Source organism: Dicentrarchus labrax, unplaced genomic scaffold (assembly GCF_905237075.1).
Source record: "Dicentrarchus labrax unplaced genomic scaffold, dlabrax2021, whole genome shotgun sequence".
Lineage (NCBI taxonomy): Eukaryota > Metazoa > Chordata > Actinopteri > Moronidae > Dicentrarchus > Dicentrarchus labrax.
Window position 1 is genome coordinate 23,117,360 of NW_026136713.1, and position 23,929 is coordinate 23,141,288.

The 23,929-nt window shown below is 41.1% G+C and overlaps 1 protein-coding gene across 1 annotated transcript; it reads right to left on the minus strand.

The window, feature by feature from the left end:
- Window positions 1-323: 323 nt before the first annotated feature.
- tgfbi (transforming growth factor, beta-induced) lies at window positions 324-20,425 on the minus strand. The gene is made up of 17 exons (XM_051419906.1): window positions 20,208-20,425; window positions 19,103-19,201; window positions 12,160-12,224; window positions 11,521-11,678; window positions 10,970-11,134; window positions 9,951-10,097; window positions 9,733-9,874; window positions 9,057-9,269; window positions 8,813-8,986; window positions 8,130-8,272; window positions 3,586-3,722; window positions 3,203-3,333; window positions 2,681-2,805; window positions 2,504-2,606; window positions 1,345-1,412; window positions 1,194-1,218; window positions 324-1,113 (listed from the first exon to the last, which is right to left on the minus strand). Exons 1-17 carry the CDS (start codon window positions 20,318-20,320, stop codon window positions 1,052-1,054), a joined length of 2,070 nt encoding a protein of 689 aa, XP_051275866.1. The 5' UTR covers window positions 20,321-20,425; the 3' UTR covers window positions 324-1,051.
- Window positions 20,426-23,929: the final 3,504 nt, after the last annotated feature.

Sequence of the window (23,929 nt, forward strand, 5' to 3'; positions counted from 1 at the left end):
TCTTTTATATAAATATATATATATATATATTTATATATATATAATATATATATATATATATATATTTATATATATATAAATATATATATATATATATATATATATATATATATATATATATATTGTCGCCTGATTCACAGAAAGTGAATTTAATCTAATTCTTGGATTTATTGACGACGGAGGATTCACCAGGCCAGCGTTTCATCCTCCAGTTATTTTTAAACAAGAAGCTGAATGAGTTTACAATCAAAGCTGAACACACACACACACACACACACACACACACACACACACACACACACACACACACACACAGGCGACTCTTTTAATTTTTTAGATTTATTTTACAAAAAAAAGTATCAGGTCACTTTTCTGGTTTTGTTTATCTCAAACCTGCCGACATGCTGCAGGACAACAACACACAGAGTAAACAACAACAACAACAACAACAAAAACACACTTTACAAAGTTTTACATGTGAGAGTTCAAACTTTGGACTTCAGGAAGTTATTTCTTTACAGTACACAAAAAACAAAACACTGAGTTTGGTAAAAAATAAAAAATCAACTTCTTTGTTTCATCTTCTTCTCCACAAACCAACGAAGAAGAAAAATCCCTCTCAGATCCTCTCACGCTGTGGGATTCAACTACATTTCCCAGAATGCCCTCCAACACCCTCCAGAGAAGCTGTAGAGTCATTTAGTGTCTGTATTAATAGAGTTTCTCTGCCTCTAGGTGTCACATCAGAGCACCAGACTCCATTCACAAAAGCACAAATTTTACCTTCAGATCATCTTAACTTCATTAAAGAGAACAGAATAAAAGATATTTCATAAATCAGCTGTTTGAGTTGGAACGTTTGTTAATGAACAGATCGATGAAATGTTTGAATCCAGAAACAAGTTGCAGCGTTCGGGGACTTGAGGGGGATTTTTCCTGTCAGATTTGGGACCTTTGACACTTTGGGTGGAGAACATGTTGGTTCTTTGGTTCTTCAGACGTTCTGCTGACGTCTGTTCCTCCTCCTCCTCCTCCTCCTCCTCCTCCGTCGTTACTGACTCTTGTTCATCGTCCTGCTGGAGCGACTCCTGACCACCTTCTGGAAAAGATCATCTGAGAAAAAGCAGCAGGACTCATCAGGAAGTGGCTCGCTTATATTCTGACAGAAACATTTCAAAATAAGACAAACTCACCGTTCCTGAAGCTCTTGGAGTCGGCCTGTGAGACACAAACCAAAAACCACCAGGAGGTCAATACAACCTCTGACCCCCCCGTTCACATCTGTGACTGATCATTACTGTACAGTCTGATATTGATCATTGTTGATTATTGATTGATACTCACCACGGAGGAGGAAGCTGATCTGAGAGGAGCTGCAGGTCCGTCAGCCTGCTCTCGGTCCACCTTCGGAGCTGCAGAGACACCATCATCATCATCATCATCATCATCATCATCATCATCAGGATCTGTCTCTAAATGTCTCACTCATCCATCAAAGGTTTAATCCAGAATGTTATTGATTAATAATCAATAACACTTTAAAGTTGTATTGTCTGATCAGGTTTATTATACAGCTTATTTATTTATTTATCTATAAGTATATATATATATATATCTCCTCATAACCTGAATATAAAGATGTGATTATATATAAAATATATATAATGATCAGCAGTGATATCCTGTGTGGTTATGAGGAGCTGTGAGAGTGTGAGGGACAGAGATAGGGACAGGGACAGGGACAGAGACAGAGACAGGGACAGGAGAGGACAGGACAGGGACAGGAGATGGACAGAGACAGAGACACGAGAGGACAGAGACAGAAACAGGGACAAGGACAGGGACAAGGACAGGGACAGGAGAGGACAGAGACAGGGACAGGGACAGGAGATGGACAGAGACAGAGACAGGGACACAAGAGGACAGAGACAGAAACAGGGACAAGGACAGGGACAGGGACAGGAGAGGACAGGACAGGGACAGGAGATGGACAGAGACAGAGACAGGGACATGAGAGGACAGAGACAGAAATAGAGACAGGGACAAGGACAGGGACAGGAGAGGACAGAGACAGAAACAGGGACAGGGACAGGAGAGGACAGAGACAGAAACAGAAACAGGGACAGGGACAGGGACAGGACAGGAGAGGACAGAGACAGAAACAGGGACAAGGACAGGGACAGGAGAGGACAGAGACAGAAACAGAAACAGGGACAGGGACAAGGACAGGGAGAGGGACAGGAGAGGACAGAGACAGAAACAGAAACAGAAACAGGGACAGGGACAAGGACGGGGATAGGGACAGGAGAGGACAGAGACAGGGACAGAGACAGGGACAGAGACAGGAGAGGACAGAGATAGGGGCAGAGACAGGGACAGGGACAGGAGAGGAGAGGACAGGACAGGGACAGAGACAGGGACAAGGACAGGGACAGGAGAGGACAGATTCAGCTGAAGAAGTCCAGTCCAGGCAATGAAAGTTGTGAGCGGAGGTCAGACTCACGCAGAGGTCTGATGATGCTGTTGACGGCGTGGACAACTCCGTTGGTGGCCATCAGGTCTGCGTCCGCCACCGGGACCTTGTTGACGTACACCGTGTAGTTCCTCTGAAACACAGAGAGGACGGCGTCAGCGTTTCTGCTCAGTGTTTAAATAAAGTTATTGAGGAGAGGGGACCCACCACGCCCAGTTCCAGCTTCTCCCCCTGCAGAGGTTGGACTCTGGTGTGAGAGCTGACTCCCCCGCTGACCAGTATGCCCACCCCCAGGTGGTACCTGAGCACGGCCTCCAGCTGCTGGCGGTTACCTGGGAGACAGAGGACAATATGTCTCTTCAGAAAGCTTCTGTTTAAACATTTTATCTTTAAATATGCAAATGAGGAACAATGTCATTAACAGTGTGTTCATTTACAAACATTTCCAGAAATGTGAACATAAAGATTAAATGTGAACTTCTGTGTCTACAGTGTCTCCTGCTGTCCCCAGTTGCCCCCCCTCTGCCCCCCCTTGCCCCCCGTTGCCCGCCATCCTTGCCTTTATTAGGCGGCAGAGACAGTTTATATAAAGCAGATCAGAGTCTGAGTCACAGAAACAGAATGTGTCTGAGCGCTGGGACCAAACAAGGAGCAGAGCGGCGGCGAGCTGACTCTGTTTACTTTAATGACGGCCAACATGGCTGCCAGTGGATTCTGCTTTATACTCACGCATCAGTTTGTTGAGCTCGGGCTGCGACATGGCGCTGAAGGCATCGTTGGTGGGAGCGAAGAAGGTCAGCGCCCCCTGCTGGTTCAGCAGCTCCGTCATACCGGCCGTCTGGATGGCGCCAACCAGGAGGCTGAAAGAAAGAGCACGTTTGTTCCTGATGTTCACGCCAACCAACGCCAGCTTAACTTAGCATAAAGCAAGCTCATGTTAGTCCGGGAGGTAAACATTTGTGTATTTGTAAAGGTGGTCTCTCTGTAAATAACTTTATTAGGACTTTGCTAATCGGGAACGTCTACAAATAAAACTGAACTGATTATGTTGTTGTTGTTGTTGTTGTTGTCTGCTGGTTGCCACGCACACACAATAAATCAATCAAACTGACCTGAAGCGGTCGTGAGCCTTCAGGACGTCCATGACTGTTCCCGTGGGCGGAGTGAGGACTTTGTCCACAGTGAACATGGTAGCGTAGCGCCCCTTCTTGTCGTGAGCGGCGATGCAGGCGTTCTCAATGCACACGTTCTACAAATAAACAAACAAACATCAGAACGGGTGAACAGGTGAGAGGACTGACAGGACGAGGAGAGGAACTCTGACAACGGCTGCGACTTCTGGGACTTCATGAACGCTTGCAGCTTCACTCATTCAGAAGAACCCAACTGCACACGCAAACAACAACAACAACAACAACAACAACAACAACAACACATCTGAGAGTCACCTGAGGAGTATTGCACAAAACTAGAATAAAGAAATCCAGGATAATTGAGCAAGCGCGGTTTGACCTAGCCTGCTCGCTGCATCCTGGCTTAATCGGTTGCACGTTTGCCGAGCCAGGATGAAAAGGTGCGGCTATGTTAAGCCAGGTGTAGATAGTCGGGATAAGTGCGTGTTCACGGCATACTGAAATAGACCTCGCGATCGCTCACAGAATCACCGATGGGAACATGGATAAGCTGAACAACAGCTCCTGATGGAGTTCTATGAAGAGGTGGAAGATAGAAGAAAAAAAGGCAATACCAATGCCATAATTAAAGAAAGAGAGAAAGCCTGGCAGACAATAGCGGACCGGCTTAATGCTTAAGTAGTCCAAAACTGTACAATGAATAAACAGTGCTCCACTGGAACTGTCATCATTAGGCTCCAATTAAAGGACTAAAGGAGTTACTTTAAGTCCACTAATCAACTGTTGTACACTTTGCTTTAAATGTGGCAAGTAGAGGTGCATGTTACTTAAATGTAAAGTATGATTAAGTGCAAACAATTATCCACAATGTGTGTCATTTAATCTATTTTTATCTCTTTTATCTTTCTATCCTTCATAAAGAACAAACTTGTCTGGCCATAAAAGGACCTGGCAGCAAGTTAGAGTTAAATACAAGAACATTTTGCAGGCTGGAAAGTGACTTTAAAGTAGATAACAGTGAATAAATGAGGTGAATAGATTAGGTGTCTGCTGACATGTTGAATGTCTGTATGATTGTAGCAGTTAAAAAAAAAGCCCATAGAACTGGCACAGGGGGCGGCCCACCAAGCCAGGATATGAAGGCTTGAGGTATTTTTCAATTTAATGGAAATATCCTGCTTATTTAGTCCATAAAGGATATGAAGTCAGTGATGTGGTGCTAATAGAAAATATATGAGTAACAGGACCCAGATGCTGCACAGTCTCCTAAGCAGCCTGGTCACATTGTGAGTATTGGCCAAAGTAAATCTACATTATGCACAAATCCTGCTGTGCTAATTGATTCTTTTACAGACTTCACAAACTGTCAGAAGACTATACGCAAGCACCTGGAGAGACAGAGCTGGCAGACATTAAAATCAAACTCAAGAAGAGAAAGCTCCAAGAAATGGAGCTGGATCTTGAGATTAAACACCGGACACTCAGGAAACTGGACCTGGAAATCCAGAAACTAGAAAGAGAAGTGAGTATTTCAGTGCACACAGTAACCATAACTGCAATACAGTGTTTTAATCTTTGTTGCTTTTGCTCCCTCTATTCCAGGATCCAAGCAACCGAGACAAATGAGGACTGCCAAATAAAAAAAAATTCAACTAGAAAACATTGTGGTGTCCTCCCTTTTTCATGAATGTGAAGTAGAATTTAAAAGATAACCACCAATGCTAAACAAAATGCACACACAGCAAAAAGTAACATTTAAGATCTTTTATTAACTAAAGATAGGCTAAATCCAAAAAATAAGTGAAAAAACTTGCAATATATTGCTCCCTGACGAGTCTGCATTAATGAGATTTAAATGAAATGAGAAATGACAATATATATGTAATATTTGAATGCAGGATAATTAAAATGATGCAACATACTTAGAAAGACCATGGACATGCTGTAAAACACATTAATTCCTCACAGGACTGACGGTGGAAATACAGGTGAATCACTAGGATTAATGTTAGCCTGGCTGTTAGCCTGGTCTGGAGCTTGGTCTGGTCTTGGCCGGGATAAGTTTAACCTGCTTTCATGCAACCGACTTGAGGCTAAATTCATCCAGGATAACCAACATATCCCGGGTTAATCCCTTATCCTGGTTTTGTGCAATACCCCTCTGGTGACTCATCACAGCGCAAACATCTGTTTACTGGTTGTTTACTGGTTGTTTACTGGTTGTTTACTGTTGTCTGACTGGTTGTTTACTGGTGTGTACCACCAGTTACTGGTTGTTTACTGTTGTTTCCCACTGTTTACTGGTTGTTTACTGTTGTTTCCCACTGTTTACTGGTTGTTTACTGGTGTTTACTGGGTGTTTACTGGTTGTTTACTGGTGTTTCCCACTGTTTACTGGTTGTTTACTGTTGTTTCCCACTGTTTACTGGTTGTTTACTGGTTGTTTACTGGTTGTTTACTGGTTGTTTACTGGTGTTTACTGGTTGTTTACTGGTTGTTTACTGGTGTCTGTAACTGTTTGCAGACACCAGTCTGAGCTCTGATTGGTCGGGCTCCAACCTGTAGAAGACTTTCACTGCTTTCAACTGTTAAATATAATACCTTTTATTTTTTATGACATGTGACCAGGACAGGAAGTGGACGGGGGAACTGTGTACCTAAAATATGGAAAAAAGTCAAAACAGTCCAAACTGTCTACATTGGTCGTCTGAACGTCTGCAACCTTCAGAAAGTTTCACCAGGTTCACAAGAGAGATAACAAAGATATAATAAAACATTATTTATAGAAAGACTCAGTCTGTCCTGGTGCTGGTCTGAACATCTCTGTGGGTCTCTGGACTCCTCATCAGGGTCTTGGATGGCAGCCATTTTGTCAGAGCTGGTCAGACACACACACACACACACACACACACACGCCTACCAACGGTGTCTGGAACGATTTAGCAGCCGTGGGAAGCAGGAAACTTCTTGTGGTCTGCAGAGTTCATTACTGAGCAGAAATGTGAGCCACCCACGAGCCCGGGACCTGAAACATGTGGAGACCACCAGAGACAAGCTAACGCCGCAGACTGATCAGTGCAGGATCAATAACACCGTCAATAACGTCTAGTCAGCAGTTATTTTAGCTTTAGAGTAGATGATTGAACTGATCAATAGCACTATAAGAAGTCTGCTCTCCAGACTCATCAGCACTCATTAATAACATCTACTTATTTACTAAAACGAGTTTAAAGACAGGCACACAGAGGGCAACTATTTACTGCTGTTAGATAATAATAATCTGATCAATATCATCCATAAAGATATGGTGTATACTGATCAATAGAATACCATATACCAGAGTAACTACGTGGTTCTCTGCTCTGATTGGCTGGAGTTTGTTGCTCCCTGACAACCAGATATTGATCCTGATAGATATATTGGGTATGGGGCCCGTATGTCAGCGGCTCCTAGTCACCACAACGTGCTTTGGATGACATCATGACCACATGTGGTGGCAGTAATGAGTCGGCGGGCAGCGTGGGACGCACACAGTTGCCACATTTCCTTCATCTAGATACACAAGCCTGATTGTTAAAGGAAAGACAGTTTGTGCCTCAGTAAGTGACCATAGAAGAACTCCCAGGTCAATGCAGAGCTGCTCCTCACAAACAGAGGCTGATCCAGATGTTTGCTAAAGTTATTAATGAAAAACAGCCAGAAACTCAGTGACCTCATGAAGTCATCACCAGGATGGAGAGACAATGTTTCCGGCCAATGAAGGCAGATGATCCGCCAGAACCGCCCAGCAACAGCCGACACAGTCTCTGTGTTCTCAGTGAGCACAATGAGAGCTCTCAGCTGGAAGTTGCTCGCAAGAAAATATTAAATAAAAATAATAATGTGGAAAAATCTGAAGTCACAGCAGTGAGTGTTTGTGAGGATGCGTTCAGGTACAGCAGGGAGTGTAGGTCACACAATCACTGCAGTTAAAGCTGATGTTTATGAGATTATATAACATTATCATAATAACATTAACAGCAGACACAGAGTCACATGGTGTCTCTCTCCCTCTGCCTGTGTTGTATCGCAGCCTCTCTGTGGTTTGTTTCCATAGCCGGTCTGCTCCGACTGAAACTGCTGTTTTTATCATCTACGTCGGTGAATTAAGGATTTATTTCCACCAAACCAGAGTTGGTGATTGTTGGAAACACTAACAGAGACGCTTTTAATGAGTTTTATTCTGTTGCTGTCCACTTTAATGAAGTTACGATGATCTGAAGGTAAAATGAATGTTTGTGTCTCTGGAGTCTGGTGGAGAGTGACAGTGATATTACTGTTTGTGGTTAAACTAAAGGTCTATTGTCAACATATATTTACATGTTATGTTTAACATTAACCAAAGTATCTGAGCCATTAAAGTGTTGACCTGATGGTGGCGCTATAGGAACAGTCAGAGGATCAATAAAGTTTTTACATCCTGAATGTCTGAACTACATTTCATCACAATCCAACAGCTGTTGAAATCAAAGCGTCTTTCTTACGTTTCTGTAGACGAAGACTCGCAGTCGGAGGCCTCCCAGCGTCTCCAGCTCCTGGCCGTGGTACAGAGACGAGGAGGACAGCTGCTCTTTCAGGATGTGGTTGGTCATCAGCTGCCTCATCTCAGGACTCATATCCAGATTACCTGGTAAAGAAAATACAGCAGGTAAACACAGCAGGTGAGTCATACAGTTAGTGAGTCCACAGTCAGTGAGTCCACAGTCAGTGAGTCCACAGTCAGTGAGTCTACAGTCAGTGAGTCCACAGTCAGTGAGTCCACAGTCAGTGAGTCTACAGTCAGTGAGTCTACAGTCAGTGAGTCCACAGTCAGTGAGTCCACAGTCAGTGAGTCTACAGTCAGTGAGTCCACAGTCAGTGAGTCCACAGTCAGTGAGTCCACAGTCAGTGAGTCTACAGTCAGTGAGTCTACAGTCCAAGCTGTTTCTAACATTACAGTCCGAATTATTCCACTGTACAGGGGTTCCTAATAAAGTGGCCACTGTGTGTTATCTACAGGTAGATATGATAAACAACCATAGTACATTAAAGACCTGAAACAGGTTGTTGAATAATCTGTTCATATTATCAATTATTATTAATTATTATTAGCAGTGATTATTAAAATGTTCCTTCCACCAGCTAGCTCAGCTACAGTGAACTCATCAGCACTCTGATATTAACTGACCTCTGTTCTCGAGCTCTTGGATGGCGAGGCCAGAGGGGAGGAAGGCGTCGTTCAGAGGAGCCAGCATGGTCAGAGCCTCGGAGCCTGTCAGGTGGGGGGTCAGACCGGCTTCCACAAACAGCTTGGTTGCCGTGGAGACGGATGAACCCTCAGCCAGCTCCAGCAGGACCTTGGCTGCAAAAACCAGTTCAGGTGAGTCTGGATGTGCTCTCAGTATTAGAAGGATTAACCGCAGTATCAGTACCTGAGTCGGGGATCAAAAGCTCGTTGATGTAATGGATTACTCCGTTGGTTCCCAGCTGGTCTTTCTTGGTGATGATGGCCTTCCCGTTCAGGGTCATCTGGTCTCCGTCACAGCCCACCTCCAGCACGGTGCCCTGCAGGGTCTCCATCGGGGTCCCTGACACGATGGACTCTGCACACTGAATGTGCTTTAGGATGTGGTAGTTCAGCAGGTCTGAGGGGGGACGGGTTCATTGATGATATTGATCAGTATACACTGTATCTTTACTGATGATATTGATCAGTGTACACTGTATCTTTATAGATGATATTGATTAGTATACACTGTATCTGTATGGATGATATTGATCAGTATACACTGTATCTTTATGGATGATATTGATCCTGTATTGACAGTCAGACTGTGGACATATGACGGCCTTTAGCTCGTGTTTCTAGAGTTACGTGTTGTTACGAACACGTTAAGAATTGTTAAAATGTGATATTTCTTAAAGGGAGTTTGGTGCAGGGAGCTTTTAGTTGGATTCAAACTGCTGATATGGATCATTGTTAACGTTTAGTCTCCACTACAGAAACACTAGCTGACTGCTGAAGGCTGATCAGGTTGTCTGACGGTATTAGTTTGATTAATGCTTTAATAATCTGTGTATTGATTACTGATCAGGCTGATCAGTCACCTCTCAGAGCCACGGGGTCTCCCAGGATCCTGTTCAGGGTCTCTGGAGGAATCTTCTCGAAGGCCTCGTTGGTGGGAGCGAAGATGGTGTACTGACCCTCGTTCTCTAACATGGCGGCCATACCTGCAGCAGCCATCGCCGTCTGAAACACAAGAACACAAAGTCAGTGACTGTAGAACTACATTCACATCGACTGATTGGTTGACAGATGTACTCACGCGCAGCGTCTCCAGGTCCTCGTCGATTTCGATGAACGTGTTCACATTGTTGGAAATGGCGGTGATGACACGGTCGACAACATGCACGATGCCGTTAGTGGCGTGTTGGTCAGGTTTGATCAAACGAGCGCAGTTTACCGTCACAATCTGGGGAGGTGAGGAAGAAACAGTGTGTTACAGTGTGTGTTATAATAGTACCCTATTACCCCTCTAGAACACTACGTTCTCTGAATGCTGGGCTGTGTGTGTGTGTGTGTGCAGTGTGTATACAGTGTGTGTGTGTTACAGTGTGTGTATACAGTGTGGGTTACAGTGTGTGTATACATTGTGTGTATACAGTGTGGGTTACAGTGTGTGTATACATTGTGTGTATACAGTGTGGGTTACAGTGTGTATACAGTGTGTGTGTTACAGTGTGTGTTACAGTGTGTGTATACAGTGTGTGTATAAAGTGTGTGTTACAGTGTGTGTATACAGTGTGTGTATAAAGTGTGTGTTACAGTGTGTGTATACAGTGTGTGTATAAAGTGTGTGTTACAGTGTGTGTTACAGTGTGTGTATACATTGTGTTTATACAGTGTGGGTTACAGTGTGTATACAGTGTGTGTGTTACAGTGTGTGTTACAGTGTGTGTATACAGTGTGTGTATAAAGTGTGTGTTACAGTGTGTGTATACAGTGTGTGTTACAGTGTGTGTTACAGTGTGTATATACAGTGTGTGTTACAGTGTGTATATACAGTGTGTGTATACAGTGTGTGTATACAGTGTGGGTTACAGTGTGTGTTACAGTGTGTATATACAGTGTGTGTTACAGTGTGTATATACAGTGTGTGTTACAGTGTGTATATACAGTGTGTGTTACAGTGTGTATACAGTGTGGGTTACAGTGTGTGTTACAGTGTGTATATACAGTGTGTGTTACAGTGTGTTACAGTGTGTTACAGTGTGTGTCACAGTGTGTATACAGTGTGTGTTACAGTGTGTATATACAGTGTGTGTTACAGTGTGTATCACTGACCCCGTTGCTGTAGTGGTGGATGTGGACGTGGAAGTCCTGGTACATGGAGGTGAAGGAGGATCCGTGTCTCAGCTCCTCGGAGGTCAGCCGGCGGTTCACCATGTGGTAATGAAGAGCGTTCAGCAGCTCGATGTTCACGTTGCTCACCAGAGCATCCAGGATCTCCTGCAACACAACAACAACAACAACAACAACAACAACACACTGTCAGACACAGGAATATACTGTAATCACTTAAAGTTTTATCTGCTCAGTGAAATCAGCATGAAATCTGAACACTACTCCACAGACAACGTCAGAAATCCTCTGGTCTGTGGGGTGGTTGCTAGGGTGTTAACATGTGGTTGCTAGGGTGTTAAAAGGTGGTTGCTTGGGTATTATGTATAAGTCAGTGTGTCTCTCAATACTTCCTGTCTGTGTCTCATTGGTTCCTACTGCAGATACTACTGCATAATTTCCTACAACAGCTGTTCACTGTAGTTTAGAATCAAACAAACAGGGGGAAATAGTGCATTAATTGGCAGTGATGGCGAGCGTGGGGCGGTACTGACTGTCGGCAGGGCGGCCCAGGCCTCGTTGCTCGGGGCGAAGAAGGTGAAGCTTCCCGGACCTTCAATCTCATCCTTCAGTTTGGCTCGTTCAGAGTACATCTGAGTGGTGGAGGCTCCCACCACACCCAGAGTGTTGTAGATGTTCACCAGAGGCAGCGCTGCGATGGTACACACAAATAAACCAGAGTGATCCTCCTGTTTGTCTCAACAGCTTCAGCAACAACAAACTGTCCGAACAGAACACCCACAATGCAACTGTGATTCAACTGTAATCGGGGGTTAGGGTTCGGTCACAGCAGCACAGTTTGATCATCGATCTAAATTCTAATATCTATTGTTTACGTTATTAATACATTCAATCTGAAATAACTAAAAGAGCCTCAGTGTCAACAGTGGAAATATAGCAATATATACAGGTTAGCTTTGTACCATTACATCATTTATTGTTAGCTAAAATCAACACAATCAGACAATATGTTCCACAAGCTTAGCAGTAATGTTAGCTTTGACTTTGGACTGTATGTTGCAACATAATTCATCCAGACTCCCGGAGCTTCCCTAACTAACGTGACCCCACTTCGGCTCCACAAGGCCTATATTGTGTTGAGTGTTGGGGAGGTCAGAGGTCATAGGTCATACCAGCAGGACAGCCCCTCTCTCCAGGAATCTTCTCGTAACCCGGACAGCACTCGTAGGTGATCACCCTGCAGCAGGAAGCAAACAGACACATGAGGATCCACAGAAATTCTCCCAAACCAACCCTCCACTTCCTGTCGCTGCACCCTGAACCCCCCTCACACTCGGACCGACTCTCTGAAGCCTCTTTCACTGCGACATGTTCTGCAGATTTCAGCCTCCGGAGGAAAAACTACATGTTCCTCAATAAAACTCTGTTTCCACCTGAGAACCTTGTAACCTGTCTGTAATATTTCTGCTGCAGGCAGACATATAAATTCCTGTCTGTGTGTAACGATGCTAATAAAGTTAGACTGTGAGAATCTACTGTTTCCCATAATAATCCACTTTACATCACAGTAAATGTTACGCAATTAACCAAAGGAAAATGTTGTGAAAAAGTTGCAACAGTTGTGCTAGAGGTCCGTCTGAGGACCCTGCTGAACTGGATGAGGGTTTCCTTTCAACAATGTCCCCCAAAACATGTTTGGTGTAAAAATAAATATATATTATAAAAAACCTTACCTAACGTAACTTTATCAAGTGAATGTAAAGCTAACATTACTTTCAGTTGGAATGAACGAGTCAGTTCAGGATTAATGTCGACAGTCAAACAATCAATCATGTTCACTAAAGGAATACCACGATGTTATCCGTCTTTAGCTTCGGCTCTCAAGCTGACAGTGAACAATGTTTCAGTGGATCTGGATAGCTATGCTAATGCTAATGCTAATGCTACACTTCAAACTGCTCTTTCCAACAATCACCAACTCTGGTTTGGTGGAAATAAATGAATTCACTGCAGCAGTTTCATCATTCAGTCTGTGCACCGTGACTCCACCGTATCTCTACAGCTAATAGTTGTTTGCTGCCATATGAAGAACATTCATGTTTTGAATCCCATATATAACCTTTAAACAAACAAACAAACCTTTAAACCTTTAAACAAACTAAAATCTAATGATTAAAATCTGACTCTGAGTAATAAACATGTTCTTGAAAAGACAAAACCTAAACTAGAGTCTGAACTGAACCCTGGTGGAAGAGGTCTTTATTCACACAGTAGAAATAAACATTACATTAGTTTTGGTCGTACGAGTCTTTGAGCTCCAGCTAATGGCACATGTGGGCTGTAATGAAGCGTGGAGACCGAGTCGAAGCCTTCGTGACTTCCTGTAGAGATTTCCATAATAAATGTGGTTCAGCCGTCTGGGCCATAAAGCTCATTTCCTCAGAGAGAAGAAGAATCTGCAGCCAGACCAGATGCCTGATGGGGGGACCCTCATCCACCGCCAGGAAAAACACTAAACCACCAGGAGCCGCCACAGGCTCCTCACTTCCTGATCACTACAAAATAAAATGCCCTACAGTATACATATACACCAATAACATGGTGTTTTCAGCTCCAGAGGCTGCACAGAGACTTAGGTAAGGTTGGGGCTACGTTACAAGATCCTCCCCCACCCAGCAGACGACCCAAGAAGCCCCGAAGTAAAGCAAGACGAGTGCAGATGTAGGATTTTATGGTGCAAACCCCCTTAGTTTGTTTCCATCAGCACTGGATAATGTTGGATAATGGATAATGGCTGGACTCAATATATATATATATATACATATATATAACTATAATTTGACAGTATGTTTAACAACAAGAACAGCTAGCTATCACCTCATTGTCCCCAAATCAATATCACAACAGATACAAAGTCGAAGTCGTTAGCTAGTGTTTCTGTAGTGGAGACTAAACGTTAACAATGATCCATATCATTGCTTGCTCATGGTGGTACTGTTGGGTCTCTGTAATTAATGTTAAAGAGTTCGGTCTAGACCTGCTCTATTTGAAAAGTGTCCTGAGATAACTTCTGTTATGAATTGGCGCTATACAAATAAAATTGAATTGAATATCAGCAGTTTGAATCCAACTAAAAGCTCCCTGCACCAAACTCCCTTTAAGAAATATCACATTTTAACAATTCTTAACGTGTTCGTAACAACACGTAACTCTAGAAACACGAGCTAAAGGCCGTCATATGTCCACAGTCTGACTGTCAATACAGGATCAGTATCAGGGGAGTAAGTTACAAATGTGAACCTGTGTAAGTGAGGCTTTTGTGCTACGTACTAATATAAGTTGAAGAATAAATCTAAGAACATTTCTATAAACGAGGCCTCAGGTCTCCCTCGGGTCTCTTCGCAGCAGGAGCGTCTTTAATGAAATCAAATTTTAGGTCTGGAGAGAGAAAAGAGAAAGAGCCAGAGGTCCTGCAGCCTCGTATCACAGCGGCAGTAAAATGTAAACAGATGGAGATCAGCTACTGACACACACACACACACACACACACAGCGCACTGATTATCAAACCAGATGGAAACTCGACTCCCGTTTGGTCTCCACATAAACAAAGATGGCCGCCATGGATTTCTGACAAAACAAACAGAAGTGAGGTCGCAGTAATTCAGCCGGCGGGTCGAGCTGCTCGAGGGAAAACTTCCAGAAACATCCAGCAGAGAGAAATACGGTCGATTCATCCTTCAGTCTGTCCGTCAAACCAACCTGAACCTGAACCGGCTCCAAAATAAACCCACAGCAAAATGACATTTCCAGAGAAGTTAGAGGAGAAACAGTCAGCAACCGTCCTGTCAGCTGGTATTTCCAGAGAAACAGAGGAGAAACAGTCAGCAATCGTCCTGTCAGCTGGTATTTCCAGAGAAACAGAGGACAAACAGTCAGCAACCGTCCTGTCAGCTGGTAGCCTGATACAGTCAGACAGGTTCCTAATTCCACCGTCGATTCAACGGACATATAAAGTCTGTCTAAAAGTGATTAAACACTCAGAAAACAATGAAAAATCACAGTTTAAACAGTTTGTTCCATTATCAGATTTAAATTAAGGGATAATGCCCGATGAGGTTTCCATTATTCCTGATAATGGCCACAGAGAGCTAACGTTAGGCTACGAGCCAATCAGATGAGTTTTCCTGATATCTTTATTCATTCTCTGTCTGGATTTTTATTGTTTATAAAATCATACTTCTGTTCTGACAGATTCACTGTTCCATTATTCAACTCAAAGATCTTTATTGGCATTAACACAAACTATTGATTAGTATTAATTAAAATAATGAATAATTATTATGAATCAACTAGCATTAGCATGTTAGCTCGTAAGGATACAGGAACTACAGAGAGATACGCAGTGTTGAATGTCTGTGCTGAGGGGGGGGGGTTATGAGGGGAGTTATGAGTCTTCCTTCTGCTGACCTTTGACAAGCTGATCCTCCACCACAGAAACCCACTGACACACAAACAGAGGACAAAGACTCTTCACACACACCCGTCAACCCCCCCAGTGAGTGTGTGTGTGTGTGTGTGTGTGTGTGTTACTGTGTGTGTGTGTGTGTGTGTTAATGTGTGTGTGTGTGTGTGTGTGTGTGTGTGTGTGTGTGTGTGTGTGTGTGTTACTGTGTGTGTGTGTGTTACTGTGTGTGTGTGTGTGTGTGTGTGTGTGTGTGTGGGGTGTGTGTGTCTGTGTGTGTGTGTGGTGTGTGTGTGTGTGTGTGTGTGTGTGTGTGTGCGTGTTTCGGGGCGTTCAGGTCCTCTAACAGCTTCACTTCCTCCCAACGTCCACAGAAACTCTCAGTTCCTCTCTGAGCTGAAAGAATCTGTTTGTGAGCGTTTAAGCTGCGTTCAACGTCAGCGAGTTCACAGACTCACTTTAATAAACATAAACACACAAAATATGTCAACAAATAAACACATTGATGCACGTTTGATTCACTGACAACTGCACACAATGAACTCCATACAGTTCAACCATACACCAATATATTGATCATATATTCACCAATATATTGATCATATATTCACCAATATATTGATCATATATTCACCAATATATTGATCATATATTCACCAACCAGGACTCAATTGACAGCTTGAGTCCTTCAGTGTGAATATGAAGTCTTCCTCAGGCCTCAGTAACATTCAAACTGATTCACTAAACCAGCTAGTAAAGACTTTAATGTGTAAATCTGTTGCTAGGAAACTCTTTCGCTCTGTCCAATCAGGAAGTCACCGTAGCATCACGAGCTAGCATCACTTACAAAAACAAGGTCTTGCTCATGGTGGTACTGTTGGGTCTCTGTAATTAATGTTTTAAAGAGTTCGGTCTAGACCTGCTCTATTTGAAAAGTGTCCTGAGATAACTTCTGTTATGAATTGACGCTATACAAATAAAATTGAATTGAACTGAATTGAAGAAATAAACCATCTCCATGGTGACGATGAATCACTGTTACTGACCGTTGAAAAGCTGACGCAGCTGTTTCTGTGGAAACTAAAGACACCAGTTAACTGAACCAATAACTGAATTAATAACTGAACTAATACGTAGCACCAATAACTGAACCAATAACTGAACTAATAACTAGAACCAATAACTGGAGCCAATAACTGAACCAATAACTGAACCAATAACTGAACTAATAACTAGAACCAATAACTGGAGCCAATAACTGAACCAATAACTGAACCAATAACTGAACCAATAACTGAACTAATAACTGAACTAATAACTAGAACCAATAACTGAACCAATAACTGAACTAATAACTGAACTAATAACTGAACCAATAACTAGAGTCAATAACTGAACCAATAACTGCCCCAATAACTGAACCAATAACTAGAACCAATAACTGAACCAATAACTGAACCAATAACTAGAACCAATACCTGAACCAATAACTAGAACCAATACCTGAACCAATAACTAGAGCCAATAACTGAACCAATAACTGAACTAATAACTGAACCAATAACTGAACCAATAACTAAACCAATAACTAGAACCAATAACTGAACCAATAACTAGAACCAATAACAGAACGTTCGCAGTTTGTACATGTTAACGATGAATCTTCAATAAATACTACAGTTAGTCATGGAGTTCCACAAGGTTCTAATTGGACCAATACTATTTACTTTATATATGCTCCCTTTAGGCAACATTATTAGGAATCACTCCATTAACTTTCATTGTTATGCAGATGATACGCAGTTATATCTATCAATCAAGCCATCAATTCTCTAAATTACAAACATATCTTAAGGACATAAAATCCTGGATCCTGGAACCAATGACTGAACCAATAACTGACCTTAATAACTGAACCAATAACTGAACCATCAGTACCAACCTCCAAACAGTCCTCACAGACACTGGGTGTCGGCTCAGATCGGCCCCCTCAGTGAGCAGGGCCGCACCCATCAGGGCTCCGAGGTTTCAGCGTTCAATATAAACTGAAATAACTGCTTAAGTAACGCTTTGATGCCCCGAACCCTCTGAGAAACCAGTTTAAGTAAGTAACTCTATGATGCCCCGAAATCTTTGAGAAACCAGTTTAAGTAGGTAACGCTTTGATGCCCCAAACCCTCTGAGAAACCAGTTTAAGTTAGTAACTCTTTGATCCCCCGAAACCTTTGAGAAACCAGTTTAAGTAAGTAACGCTTTGATGCCCCGAAACCTGAATTAAAGTTCCTGTTTAGATTTATACTTTTATATTTTGACCTTTTGTATGAATCTGAACAGTTATACAGATTATTCTAACAGAAATATAACTGCAGTGGTTCACATGAGGCTGACACTCCTCCTTTAGACCTGTCACAGATTATTATTATTATTATTATTATTATAGTTGGTAAAATTGCTGCTGTAGTGGACCCTGAAGTTAAAGTCCTCTCAGTCCGTTGAAGTGAAAGTATTTCCATCGCTGCCTCCTGTGTAAACACTCTCTGACCTCCTGTCTCTTAAATCTTCCTCATGTCAGCTACCTTCCTCCTCCTCCTCCTCCGTCCTGTCCACGGCTCTGCAGGGACTTCGGACTGTTTACACACAGTTTGGGAGGATTCTGGGTTCTGGTTTCCTCTGCTGCTCAACTCACAAACAGGCTTCAACACAACCAGAGAGGAATTATTACAGTTACTGTCACACACATGCACACACACACACACACACAGAGACACACATACACACACACAGACACACACACACACACTTTAATCCTGTCGGGCTCATGCAGAGTGAATCTGTCACACAGCTGCTTCACTGCTGCCAGAGCCTCATTAACAACGTGCACACTGTACCAAGAACCAGCAGAAAGTCCACTCAAGGACTCGACATAGTGGACTAAAACCTGTTGAGTCCGTCCCCTCTAATAAGATCTGATACCTGGACTATGATTCAGTCTGATACAGTGACAATGTTCACCTTCAGATACAGATAGTACTGGTTTCTGTATGGGACCAAACTGAAGATTAATGACAGGATTAAATGGAAGATATCATTATATTATATATTATAATGATATATATATACATATATATATATATATATATATATATATATATATATCATTATAATATATATATCATTATAATATTATAATATATTATATATATATATTTATCATTATTTTAAATGATTAACTGGGAATGTTCTTCCAGATGAACTCAACTTCCTTCAGACTTTCTCACAAGCACTTAAAAGCACCAACAGGAAGTGATTTAAAGCTGCTTCTGGAGATTTTATGCAAACAAATAAAAGTGTTCCTTCCTCAGAAAGGAGGTTTTTATTCAGAAGTTAAACCTGCTGTGTTTGTGTTCACTCTGTCGGAGCGTCTGCACGCCATTACCACCGCTCGTGGCGTTAAACACAGAGAGCAGAGGGAGGCGAACCCGTCCTCTAGATGAACCTCTCAGCAGGTTCTGGGACTCGGAGGTAAACTGACACTGATGGCTCTGCCAGCCTGAGCTCTGTTCTTCTTCAGGGGTTATATAAGAGGTGAGGGCTCCTCTGGAGAGGGACATTCCTCACAAACAAGAGCACAATGTGTTTCCACAGACTCACGTGGGTTTCCCGCAGACCTTGCGGTGGTACCACTGTTTGCAGTTGGTGAAGTATTTCTTGTTGGTGCCTTTGAGCTGCTGCATGGCGCAGACGTTGGGTCTGAAAGGGAAGAGACAATAATTCATAAAGTATAAACTCACTGAACCATTAAAGCTCTCACATTATTTCCCATCATGCAGAAGAACCAAACACTGAGTTCACATAAACTGGAAACTAGAACCACAATCTGAAGAATAAAATCATTTTAACAAACACAAAGTTTCACTACAGTCGATATTTATGCAGTTTGAACAGTTTTATATGAATATTTAATGTTTTATTCACTTCAGTTATTTGATTATTTATGGGATAAAATATGCAACTGATTCCACCTTCAAAGGTTTAAGGACTTTTAAGGTGGACTGGTTCCTTCTAACATCACGATGAAGTTTTTAGAGTCATAATATTACTGTATGATCATAATAATAATAATAATACATTACATGAGTTATTGATTATTGATTATTAACGACTCTCAGACACATACAGTGAAACTTCAGATGATTCATTAACACACTTCAATCTATATTTAGGGTTATTTGACTTTTTTCTTGAATTATTATTTAATATTATTCAATTATTTCTGCTGTGTGCTCTTTGTTTAAACTCAATAAAAAGTATTACAATAATAATAATAAGACACTATATTAGCTCATATTATAAATATAGATGTATTAAAGTCACAACTTTGTTTGAATTATTATTATTTTATATGTAATGAGTCTTCAGGTGCAGTTGGTCCTCAAAATAAAGGTGGTATTAAGAGAACATCACTGTGTGTCTGCAGATAATATAATAATATAATAATGTAAATATAATAACGAGCTGAGCTGCTGTGTAATAATAATAATAATAATAATAATAATAATATACCAATAGATTATCAATAGGAGCTATTAACAGCTGATTATTGAGATTATTGGACACAGATCAATAATGAAATCTGTATTATGGGAATATTTCCAGACCAGCAGCAGAACTTCACTTTAAACTCGGCCCGGTTCGGCTCGGCTCTGTTTCGGCCCGGTTCGGCTCTACTCGGCTCGGTTCGGTTCGGTAAACTCACCCCTGCTGCCGGCCTCTGATCCGGCTGTGCTGCAGGACCGCCTGGTACGGAGACCGGGCCACACAGACGGTTAGAACCAGGGCCAGACCCAGGACCAGCACGCACACTTTCATCTTGAATTAAAGTGAAAAATCCTCCTCTTCTTCCTCTTTTTCTCTTCCTGTCTTCTTCCTCTTCGTCCTCTTCGTCCTCTCCGCAGCCCAGCGGTCCCTCCAGGATCCGGGACGGGGACTGGTTTATAAAGCAGAGGAGGAGGAGGGGCGAGACATCAGACACCGGGGGGGAGGAACTCCTCCAGTAAAAGTACTGACTGTTTAAAGCTTCTATCATTATTATACATTGGTATGTATGATGGGTTATTATTACAGGTTAGGGTTCAAAGTTTAACAATAATCTTTATAATATGTTTATAATATGTTTATAATGTGTTCATAAGATGTTTATATGTTTATAATAGGTTTATAAGATATTTATATGTTTATAATGTGTTCGTAAGATGTTTATATGTTTATAATATGTTTATAATATGTTTATATGTTTATAATGTGTTCATAAGATGTTTATATGTTTATAATAGGTTTATAAGATGTTTATATGTTTATAATGTGTTCGTAAGATGTTTATATGTTTATAATATGTTTATATGTTTATAATGTGTTCATAAGATGTTTCTATGTTTATAATATGTTTATAAGATGTTTATATGTTTATAATATGTTTATATGTTTATAATGTGTTCATAAGATGTTTATATGTTTATAATATGTTTATAAGATGTTTATATGTTTATAATATGTTTATAAGATGTTTATATGTTTATAATATGTTTATAAGATGTTTATATGTTTATAATGTGTTCGTAAGATGTTTCTATGTTTATAATATGTTTATAAGATGTTTATATGTTTATAATATGTTTATAAGATGTTTATATGATAGTGTTTATAAGATGTTTATATGTTTATAATATGTTTATAATATGTTTATATGTTTATAATGTGTTTATAAGATGTTTATATGTTTATAATAGGTTTATAAGATGTTTATATGTTTATAATGTGTTCATAAGATGTTTCTATGTTTATAATAGGTTTATAAGATGTTTATATGTTTATAATGTGTTCATAAGATGTTTATATGTTTATAATGTGTTTATAAGATGTTTATATGTTTATAATATGTTTATAAGATGTTTATATGTTTATAAGATGTTTATAAGTTTATAATATGTTTATTTCTTCTCAAACTTTCAGTTTCAGTTTCATTCAGAAATCTCATATTTCACAAAACAAAGCAAAAGGTTAAACTCAGATGGCGATTCCCTTATAAGGATACTTCCTGTTGCCAAGAGGTGGCGCTGTGACAGTGACTGAACATTTATATGGTGGTGTGTTCAGGATCTTTTCATCATGAAGGTTTTTAGAGTGAAATCTGATCTGAGTTCATTAAAATATAAATGTTGTAGAATAACATTGTGTTTTATGGTAAAACTTTCCATCATTAACTTCTTTAGATTCTACTGAACCCAGATAATTAGCTAATAATTATTACACCAGTTAGCTAGTTAGTTAGCAGCACAAACCATGAGCTAACAAGCAAGCTAATCTACATCAATCATTACCCAGCTAGTTACATCTGAAAGCTAATATTAGCCAAAATAAAATCTTCCAATGAGACACAAACAGCTAAATAAACACTGAGGAGTTGTTACTGGTTCAATCAGCTCAATATTAATATCTATAATATCTCATTAAGACAAAGTTCTGAACAACAAAACTCAACCAAAATAACCTGAACTTGTTCTTTTATTATTATATATTCATATATACCTCCACAGTGAGGGCTGTTGGTTATTCGATCCAACCTTTTAAAGATGTGTGTGGTTGCTTCCTCCTCCTCTTCCTCACTGGCTGCGTTCATGAGCCACCGATAAAATCTGATATGCGGTAAATCAAACCAGCTGTTACAGGGCGCTGCGTTCAAGAGCTGAAACACTGAAACGATAAACAAACACAAACATGTTTCAGTTCCTGAACGTCCGCCTGCCTCCAGGACCGTCCTCAGTTTGTGTAAACCTGCGGTCTGCGAGCCGTTTCCACTTTAAATCAGAGCTGTCGGCTTCCATTAGCTCAACGCTGACAGGAAACTGCAGTGGACAGCGTGAGAAGAGACGTTCAAGTTCTTCACTGTGAGGTCTCAAAGGACATAGACTTATTAAAGATTCCTAATTCTCTCCGGCTGAATGTGAAACAATCCTGCTCGGTGTCATTCACTTGAACTCACTTTATTAACAACGTATTTAATCAGTCACAAGATAAGAGAAGTGAATCACTTTATTTTTATTAGCTTGCTTGCTTGCTAACGTTATCGCTACCAAAGTACTATCTGAGTGTATGTGTTGGTTGGTTAGCTTCCCCAGCAAACATGATGCTAACTTATGCATTCTGACAAACTCTGTTGATTTTAGCAACAATAAATTATGTAGCGGTACAAAGCTAACGATAGCTTTCTACTAGCCTAGTTTAATGAACGTTAGTTACTTTTTTCTGAAATTGGTGAAATATCAAACTTCTAATGTGAAGATGAAATAAAGTCAGAATTAAAATTGAACAGATGGACACAAGATATCAATAAAATGTCATCTTTTAATATCCAGATGGTCACTGATGTCTTTGGTGTGTGAGGTTGAGTGTCTGGTTGTAATCATCAGTTCTTCGTGGGGAAGTTAATCCAACCGGGTTTTATTTATTCTGGCAAAGTTCATTGTAGGATATACGTGGGTGTCATCAGCGTATATGAATATAGATGGAAAGTATTCAGCCCTGCCCGCCACAGAGAGAGAGCACGTGGGCCGAGGCTCAAACAGATGAACTCATCTCTCTGAGGATGAGACACAGCTGAGGTCATACGGCTTACAGACACCAGGTCCAGGTTTTACAGACAGGATGTCGACCCTGATCTCACTGATCTCAACAACTCATGAATGATCAGTGATGCTAATGCTACACGCGTAACGGCAGGAAATGATCTCCAAAAACGTCAAAGTTTCTGTGGAAATAAGGAGATATATTTATATTTATATTTATCACTGATCAGTGTTTCCAACGTGGCTACATGCATGGATCCATTTTACCACGTTTCAACCACACCACTGCAATGGTTGGGACCAGTCGGCGTCCTTCGAGGAGCTGCTGGCAGCTACAGTCGAGGTTTAACACCAGCTCTGTGAGAAATGCTAAAGAGGTTAGCATAGCATCAGTTATATCAGAACTACAGAGTATTTCTTCTTCTTCTGAAAGAATGGAAAATATGTTTTCTTCCCTCAGTCCCTTCGTGTTGAGGCCCAGAATCAGTTTTTATAAAATGTTTCTTGTCATTTACAGGCGCAATAGGGAAGAAAGTGAAAGTTACAAAATGAGTTGCTTTGTTTTTGTATAATTCATCATTCATTCATCAACCTGTCTATTAGACCCGATCCCAACTAGGCTGCTTAAACAAGTCGTACCCTTAATTAGCACTTCTTTACTGAACATGATTAATCTTTCTTTATTATCAGGATATGTACCACAGTCCTTTAAAGTAGCTGTAATTAAACCCCTTCTTAAAAAGCCCACTCTTGACCCAGGGGTTTTAGCCAACTATAGACCGATTTCTAACCTCCCCTTCCTCTCTAAGATTCTGGAGAAAGTAGTCGCCAAAGAGTTGTGTGACTTTCTACATAA